The sequence below is a fragment of the Prosopis cineraria genome, unplaced genomic scaffold, assembly GCF_029017545.1.
Source record: "Prosopis cineraria cultivar Desert tree isolate PC_DT_omini unplaced genomic scaffold, ASM2901754v1 PC13, whole genome shotgun sequence".
Taxonomy (NCBI): Eukaryota; Viridiplantae; Streptophyta; class Magnoliopsida; order Fabales; family Fabaceae; genus Prosopis; species Prosopis cineraria.
Window position 1 is genome coordinate 1,771,685 of NW_026555344.1, and position 9,909 is coordinate 1,781,593.

A 9,909-nucleotide genomic window follows, 5' to 3' on the forward strand; every position below is an offset into this window, starting at 1 on the left:
GTTCAATTGTTCCATAAATAATCTTGCCATGCATCGGAGAGTGTCTAGTTTTATTTATGTTAACATTTGCATTATGAATGTTATATACATTATTCCTTATAATTTTAAAAACATGTAATTTATTACTTGTTTTCTGATCTTTTTTATAAATTATTTTATTAAATTCATCAATACTAATATAAAAAAATAAAAAAAAGGAATAAAAATATATAAAATTTTAAATACATCCTGATATAATAAATTTAAAAATGATTTCATGTTATTTTTTTCTCTTTAAAAAAATAATTTTAAAATATTTTTTAAACATTACTTCAAAAATTATATCATAATTTATAAATAAAATTAAATAAATTTTTTAAGATATACTTTATAGATGAGGTAGGAGGGTGTACAAATTTACTTCTCTAGAAAGAAACATCAGGTCAGTGTACCATTGTCGATAAAATAAAAAGAATACAATAACGCACCGACTGCGCGAAAAGTTCCATCGACGAACGAGCACCTCAAAAAAAACCGAGAGGCGCGCTGTCATTTTCGCTTCCCCTTGGGGTTTTGCCTCTCTCTCTCACTCCCATAGTTTGCTTGCTTACCTCTCCCACCAAAACCTCACCCACTTCAATTCCCTCTCATCACTATATTAAGGATTATCTTGCCGACCAGATTTCATGCTTTTGCTTGGTAATTTGATTTCTTGGAGTTTGTTCAGTTAGGCATGGAATTGGAGCTCCCGAGGTCTGTCAACTCCGCCATGACCTTCGACGAGGTTTCCATGGAGCGTAGCAAGGGCTTCGTCAAGGCATTGCAGGTGATCTTCCTCGTTCTCTCACTTTCTCCCGCTTTTTTTTTTTTTTGGGTGCGATGCTTCGGCAGTTGAGCTAGATCTTCATTTTTTTTTTTAATTTTGTTGTGTTTCCCATTGATTCTTTTTTTTTTTATTTGATGTGAAATGTGTTTCTCATTGATTCTTTCTGCACTTGGTAAGATTGTTTTTCCCGGGATTGACTTCTAATGTCTTTGTCCTGTTTTGATGGCGGAGGAAAATTCAGGGAAACGCGGGTAAGTTAGCTTTGAATTTTGTACTAGCTTTGGTTTTTCTTTGGAGAAGATGGATTCTTCTCCGGTCCGTTTAACTCTTACTTCTTTCCCTTGGATGGGGATTGGGGGCGGTGGGTTAATTATAACGATTCTTTGAAACCAAACGCGGTGGTAAGTTCGTCCAAGCCATGGTGTTAATTTAACTATTCTTTTGAAACACGTTACATTAATTTCTGACGCCTCAGAGTCTCATTGTGCGATCCAAGCTTCTTCTAAAGATTTCACACTGTTAAAGGGTTTCTGTAGCTATATATTGTCTCATTCTGTTCCTTTCAGTATTTTCTCTTTGATTGTTGTGATTATGATTTGACAAATACATAATGCATATTAAATAATAAGTAGTTATTTAATCCTCCTATGTTGGTCATTTCAGGAACTAAAGAACCTGAGGCCTCAACTTTATTCTGCTGCAGACTACTGTGAGAAGTCCTATCTCCACAGTGAACAGAAACAAATGTAAGAAATAGAATATTTCTTTCGTTGATGATATGTATATATTTTTTATCCAAGTTGTTTTGGAAGGCAATTTTACCCCCATTAGGCTCTCTGTATCATAAGTGATTGAAGATTTTGCAGCTGGAGAGATAACTGGTGACTTGATTGGAGTATTTTTCTAATTGCTTCTACTCCGCAATATCAATGTTACTTAAATTTTTACGTTACATTTTGCATTGGGTTTTCAATAAATGCATGCTGCATCAAGCAAGAGTGAAATGCTAACTATTGGAAATTTGAGGTTTGGGCTGCAGTCAAATGGTACAAGTATTCCACTTTGTGTGAATGAAAATTCTATTGTTTCTGTAACTAATTGGGTTGGATGACTTGGGTCCTTAATTTTGATCCTTTCGATAGTACTGGCTGCTTTGATATATTATATGCTGAAAATTTGAGGGAAAATCACTGTCAGGTCCCATACAACAATTCTAAATACTCAAAAATCCCATCAAATCCATAAATAATTCTCAGGTCCCTTCGGACTTAAATGTAAGTTAGATTAAAGTCACAATTACAAAAATGTCCGTGGTTTGAAATAAAACAAAATGCACCTGTCGTGAGTGTACTCTGAATTAACCATGAAAAGCTTCCCCACATCTTCTCCTCCAGCAACTGTCCGATCATCTGGTGCGACATCCTCTCCTTCTGCTTAACTAACTCTACCAGCCTGCCATTGATTGAGATCACTGACGGTGACGGAGGAGGGGCTAAGTTATAGAATTCAAGGGAATCACACTGATTAACCAGTTGTACTCACCAACGCTGGTTTTATCAGAGTATCCACCGGTACCTCCACCCCCGCCAACTTTCTTACTCTCACCACACCCTTTGCCAATGGTACTATCAGAATATCCACCGGCACCACTGCCATATCCCCTGACCTTCTCAGTCTCACCGTACCAACCTTTGGTGCCTCCATAGCTGCCGCCACTTTTGTAACCGCTAGATGGCTGATCGGCAAAAGTAGCTTGTCTTGTTGTAACTAGAGTCAGTGTAACTGTGGCCATTGAAGGGGTTGTTGGAGGAGTAAGAGGAAGAAGGCTTGTCACAACCATAAGCAATGTCAGAGTTGGAGGAATCAAGGGGCTTGTCATTGTCATCCTTCTTGTGGTGGAAGAGGTCGCAGCGGTGGTGATTCTCTTCAGCCATGGAGGATGATGATGAACTAGAAGTAATTAAGGAGTGTAAATGAGTGATGAAGGACCAAGTTGATTGAGAAAGTGAATGAGATCTAGGGAGTCAATGCTATAAAGGTCAATTGTGGGATTTCAGTGCCAGTGAAGGGATAAGCTTTGAGGAGGAGGAAGCTACGAAGAAGAGAGGGAGAGAGATTGAATTTCACAGCATGTGGTCCTCTAAAACCAGATCCTTGATCATAATATGTACCCTAGAAAATTTTGTGATTAGTTAATCGAAAATGTATGGTTAAATATGTGTATTTTTTTTTGTGTTCGAACTGCACTATTGTTTTCTTAGATGAATCTTATATACTGACCAGGGTACTTGACAACCTGAAAGATTATGCTGTACGAGCCCTTGTGAATGCTGTTGATCATCTTGGAACTGTAGCATACAAATAACCGATCTTGTTGAACAGCAAACTTTGGATGCCTCAACCATTGACTTGAAGGTCTCTACCCTAAATCAGGTAATTACCATTTGCTTGAGATGCCATGTTCTGGTAGCCAGCTATCAATGGGAGTTGAGGTTAATTAATTTCTTTACTGGCAGCAACTTCTTACGTGCCAAATTTACACTGATAAAGAAGGTCTTCGGGCAGCAGCAATTGTTAGCTTTCATTCCCAGGCATCATAAGCACTACATCTTGCCAAGTAGGATTAACTGGTTTCATGTTCATCTTGAAGTAATTATTCATGCTGTAGATCTGTATCTTTGATTTCAATGATGAATGCGTCTGTTTCTTTTAACAATGCAATGCTAGACTCTGTCAATAAAAAGTGCATTTCAGTTCACAAATACAAGTTGATGCAAGGAAAAATCAATTTCAAACTAGAGCACGCACTCGACCTTCAGGTGTGTGGTTGGGGAAATTTTATTCCTTTCTAAAGATTATGGCATTGGCTTTGATGTATGCTCTTTTTTTTTTTTTTTTTTGAGTTGGCAAGTATATATAACATTGTTTCATTCAAACATATGTTTATTTTATGTAGGAATCCCTGCAGCAAAAACTCTTTCATGGCATTTAGCTTCAGAAACCAATTCTACCTTGAAAGGGAGTTCACGTTCTTCAAAAAAGTAAATTGGGAATATTTAAATTTCGACTCCAATGTCCTCCTCCATAACTCAAGTTTGCAATTAACCTCTTCTCTTGTCTCTGCTATAAGAACTATATCATCCGCGAAGAGCATACATTTCGGGATTTTCCTCTTGAATATATTCGTCAAAACATTTAAAATCAAGTTAACAAATAAGGACTCAGAGATGATCCCTGATGTAGTCCAATCTTTATAGGAAATCCTTTGTTTGACCACTAGGCGTTCTTATACTAGTGGAGATATTTTGAAGACCTATAATAGCAGGAGGGTTTATTTACTTTGAGAGAATAAATTGTAATTTGCAGAAAATTGAGGAACATGTTAGTTTCAGGGTAAGTATCTAGGGCTTCATTGGGTGTCGCACAACCAATAAGATGGCAACTACAATTTTAGTTTGGCGAATGGATCCAAATATTGGGTTTGTCCAAATATTCATTTGGTCTATGTTAGAGATGGTATAGTGGAATGACGAAGCTATTCATTTTGCATGAACACAAGATACTTTTATGTTCCTTTACTTCTGTGAAAAAAGATTTACTATAATAGAGGTCATTGTGGGCCTGATTTGCAGGTGCATTGGAGGGTTCGAAAACCTTTGACAACATTCAAGTCATTTGACAACCAAAATCGGCGTGAGATTTGTCCAGACCCATATTCGCAGTAAAAGCATGCTATCGGTGTTCTTTACCAAGCAGAAAACTCTCAAACTGAAGTCTGGTTCCGTCTCCTGAGTAGCGACCCTGCACAGATGCCCCATTGTCAGCTACTGCATGATGAAGGAGATTTCACTTCAGTTTTTTTTTATAGTATGGGTGTAGATTGCACTTTATCCACTTACATGCTTATTTCATTATCCTTCGGCCATATTTCCATAAACGCTCAGAAATGAATCGCATTCTAGGCCTTGAAATAATTACCCACTTTGTACAGTGCTCGTTAATTGTGTTCTGGATTTTTCCATTCGCAGTCATGGTCGATGACAGTATAATTTCGCGGGTAGGGTACACAAGATGTATGGGATAGTATTGAGACATTTGTAAATGTATATATGTGGAATTCATAGAGGTATTCATGATTTATTTAAAATTCATCGAGGTGTTCATGATTAATTTGTCAATTGACATTATGGTTAATCTTTAAAGTGGGCAAGTTCAGGGTACTATTATATATTTGGCAAGGTTAAAATGTATAAAATTCCTTTAATTTTGAGGCAATTTGATGAGTCAGGTGAGCGGTATGTCACGGATGATATTTCCGTGACCGTGTAAAGACCAAGATAATGATCGGTCCGCTGGTTAGCCTCGCACAATTGGGTAAAGGGGGCGACATTAGCATTGGGTGTTCTGCCTCAGTCTTCGGACTGTGTGCACAACTGGTCGGGGGCTAGTGCCGCCTCCTGATGAGCCCATGGCAGGGCGAAACAGTGTGATCCGTACGTGGTAAGGCTGTGTCCTGAGGATTAGGGGGTCCTCCAGGCGCCGCACGGCGCCGTGTGCTGCGCCAGACTCTCAGCCCTGACAGAGTGGTATCAGAGCAGGACGTACTTTACTGCCGTGTGCGCGTGGGGTCCCACGTTTGGGACTGGTCGGCCTCGGCACCGCTCCAGAAAGGCCTCCGAGCAGGTGGGTCCAAAGTGGGGACTCGGGCGGGATGGTTGGCCGTTGTCGACTCCACTCCTGTTGGCTCGCGGTGCGAGTGGGTCCGAAGAGTGCAGGACTGGGTGGCCACTCAGCAAGTAAGCTGATGTTGTTTGTGGCAGTACTGTACGTACACCTTGGGCGAGTCGTTCTCCCCTAGCACGAGGCGTGCTAGATTGGGTGTTGGAGCATGTCACGAATGATATTTCCGTGACCGTGTAAAGACCAAGATAATGACGGTCCGATGGTTAGCCTCGCACAATATGGGTAAAGGGGCGACATTAGCATTGGGGGGTGTTCTGCCTCAGTCTTCGGACTGTGTGCACAACTGGTCGGGGGCTAGTGCCGCCTCCCTGATGAGCCCATGGCAGGGCGAAACCAGTGTGATCCGTACGTGGTAAAGGCTTGTCCTGAGGATTATGGGGTCCTCCAGGACGCCGCACGGGCGCCGTGTTGCTGCGCCAGCTCTCAGCCCGTGACAGGTAGCTTACAATAATATGAAATTTCATGATGTGTTATCTTATGGAAAACAACTAACAATTAAAAGAAAATTAATTCATAAATCCAAATAAAAAAAACAAAGGCTGAATTGTTTAAATGGATTTTTAAAAAACTTAAATGATGCAATTTTAGTTAATTTAAGAGTTTGAATGGATAGATTATATCCTAATAAATACATTTATTCTTATTTAAATTAAATTAAATAAATTAATTTTCTTAAACTTAAATTTACAATAAAATAAAATAACTAATTTTTTTAATTTAAGAAAATACTAATAATAACTAAACTAATTGAATTTATGGGCTTGAATATCTTGAGTTAGACTCAATATATTAAGAGTTTTTCTTTAGTTTTCTATAACTTCATTCACCCTTAAAACTTCTTAATCATTTAAAACATCTTTAATTAATGAATTTAAGGCTTTTTTCATCCTCTTAGCTTTGGATCTAATTATTGGTCCTTCAATGCCCTACAACAAAACAAAGATATTAAATATTGAATTCTGACTCCTCCTTTAATTCCTATCACAATTACATATGGCCACCTTCACTTTTCTATGTTTAAAATTAAACCTCTAATTTTTAATTTGATTTTTCAAAACTCTCTATCATTAATTAACTTCTATTTTATTAATATAATTATTGTCAGTCATATTAATGCAATACGCATGAAAAATAACATGGGGAAAATATTTTTATTATTTTTAACACAATTTAAGGAAAGGTAAAATTATAATTTTTACTTTTAATGCACATGATGATACTCTCATTCCTTTTAGTTGAGCAACATTATTTTCATTGTTTGTGAGTGATACTATTTAAGAGAAAAATTATAATTTTATTATTTTTTATCAATTAAAACATCCTTTTATATAAACAAACAAAAGTTATAAAAACTATTATTGATAGGAATCATATAAATAAGAATTTATCCTTTAATACAAGAATAACTTGACATTTTTAAAAGTTGTTTTTACACAAATCGACACAAATTACCAATAGTTAAAAAATATCTTATTTTAAAGCAGTACACATTCCATTTGTAACATACTGATAACATATTTTATTGAATAAGTATTGAAATTTCATTAAAAAAATAACAACTACAAACAAATAAGAGTATGAAAAAAATGCATAAAGTAGATAACGAATTTATAACTCTTATCAACTATAGCTTTTATATATTTTTCTCTTAGTGATAAAAATAATAAAATTATAATTTTTTTCTTAAGTTGTATTGCCCATGTACAATGTTCTCAGTGTCGCTCAACTAAAAGAAAAAAGAAAAGAAAAGCACCATCATGTATATTAAAAGAAAAAATTATAATCTTATACCTCCTTAAATTTTGTTAAAAAATAATAAAAATATTTTTTTTCATGTCATGTGCCATGTGTATTGCATTGATATGACATGGCCATAGCTATATTAATAAAATAAATTTAATTAACAACATGGGGTTTTGAAAAACAAAATAAAATGTTGGGAGATTAATTTTAAACGTCAAAAGATGATGAGGATCATATACAACTTTCTTAAAATTCAAAGGGTTTTTGAATTTTAGCCTATTGAAAATTACATATTATTTCAATTTCAATAAATATTAGGGAAAACACACAATTAGAAATCTTATAATAATATTAATGACAATTATAGACATTGAATTATTGAAATTTCGATAATAGAATATAACCCTTACTTACAATAAGTTATCTTTTATTGATTTCTTCTTCTTTATATGCAACTTTATCCTCTACTAGACTCTTCTTTCATAGTATTACTTTGCCACAATCTCTTGTCGATATCACAGAAAGGAAGAGGAAAACACTCAGATGAGATCAATTACAAAATACTTAGAAGTATCATGAAGCTCTTGAGAGGAGAAACATCAAAACCTTAGGATTCTATCGTCTGCATTGCGTTTAAAGTAAAGCCTCCCTTACATTTATACTGGTGAATTTTTATTTCTTTTCAGCACTGACTCAACAGATTTTAATGTGTCATGTTGAGTTGGCTTCAAATTAATAATGTCATGCTGAGTTGGACTCTGTTAAGTTAATTTCATAATAATTTAAAGGCTTAGGATTATCGGTTTAAATGACTGAAATTATAAGGAATGATTTAAAAAAATTAAAACTACAAGGACCAAATTAACAATCACATGAAACTATAAGGACTAAAATATTACTTTTCCCTAATACACATAGTTCTTCTCCAAGCTATGATGGTATTTTTTTTTTTAATAAGTTTAACTTCATTACTATGTATAATCCTTTTTACCATAGTAGCCCATTTCAGAAATATTATATTGTAAGAAAAACTCTTTTTATCATGGTAAACCTTACAAAAAAATGATTTTAATTTTTAATTATCATAGTATCTCCTTTAATTTCTATCATGGTAGAGTTTGAAATTATTATTTAAAGTTTTTTCTACCATGATAAATATTAGGGTTACCCTTTACTATCATGATAGATATTTTTTTATTATGAATTTAGTGGATAAAGTGAGTGGTAAAATTGTATGTTTCACAAAAAATCAGTTTAAAATTTTGGAGTGTTAAAAAGGATGTTTTAATAAAAATTTAAAATTAAGCATCAATTAAATTAAAAAAATGATTTAATTCAAAAAAAATTAACAGATATGTAATCATGTTTTTATATAAAAAACAAAAAAATATGCTTGTTTACTCATCTTAATCGCTGGGAAATTTCAAACAAGATGTACATCAAGCTTCTTCATTTGTTTACTGTATATTTTTTTATACAAGAGAAAACAAAGCAAACAAGTTGTTGATCGCATTTATCACAAGTAATATAAGAATTTTAATTTTTTTGAGTAAAATAAGAATTTTAATTTTATTGACAGCAAGCATATTTAAAACTTATTTGTGTAAATAATATTAGGAATTCTCTATATATGATTATATGTGTGTACGTGTGCATCTGAATTTAAAAGTACTTACAAAGAAACCACTAAGCTGGCTGAAGGGTGGGATGGTGATAAAGATTAAATCCTTAATGTCAAAAAAAGGTATTTACCAATAAATAGATAAATTCATTAAAAAATAAAAAATAACAATTCAATTTTAAAAAATTAAATTAATGACAGTTAAATTTAATAAAATTTTTTTCTAAATAAATTGTAGAGATAAGAAATAGGTGAGCTTAGTTCATAAAGATTGGACTAATATGAGCTTAACTTTTAAGCTCAATTTTTTTTAAATGACTAATTTTTAAAGTTTGACTTTTTTTTTTTATAATTTAAAGGGCTTAAGGCCAATCTTATAAGCTCATTTTTATTAGTATTTTATTTTTTGGATTCTTAGAAAAATCAAAAACTTTGATTATAATATTTCATATTTTTAAAATATAAATTATAATATTTGAAGAAGGGTCTAAAAAGATTGCTCAAACCTAAGTTTGTTTTTTTAGAGCTTATTAGAATTTGGTTGGGTTTTAAAGCATTGTTTTCCTAAAAAATATCATTTTTTAAATTCTAAATTATTGTAAAAACAAATTTAAATAGGTTGTTAAGTTAGGCGATTATTCTCTTGCTTTAATAAATTATAAATTTCAATTTAAATAATTATAAATAAAAATTTATATTATAAATAAAAATTTTTATTACAATTTAAGAATCACATTTGATACTTAAATATTTATTTATAATTAAAACTCTTAAATTTATAATTATCTATATTAACATTTTTAATTTATTTTTTTTTAATTTTGAGACTTAATTATCATTAATTTAAAATTCTGGACCTACCTGCTAGCCTTTCATAAAAAAAATAATAATTAAAACTTCTTTTTGATTCAATTTTTTTTTTTGCCATAATAATCCCACTTATTTTCATATTAACTTGCTAATTACGCGTAGGTGGTGACGCTGTTTTTGCTTGACG

General features: G+C 33.2%; 1 protein-coding gene across 1 annotated transcript; it reads left to right on the forward strand.

Annotated features, from left to right (window-relative positions):
* The first annotated feature begins 444 nt into the window (after positions 1-444).
* On the forward strand, positions 445-3,866 carry LOC129290309 (protein ABIL1-like). Its single transcript, XM_054927047.1, is given in 8 exon segments — positions 445-805; positions 1,469-1,551; positions 3,089-3,165; positions 3,168-3,238; positions 3,322-3,366; positions 3,368-3,422; positions 3,533-3,624; positions 3,762-3,866. Coding segments are annotated over 8 exon segments (552 nt in total). The 5' UTR covers positions 445-712; the 3' UTR covers positions 3,798-3,866.
* Positions 3,867-9,909: the final 6,043 nt, after the last annotated feature.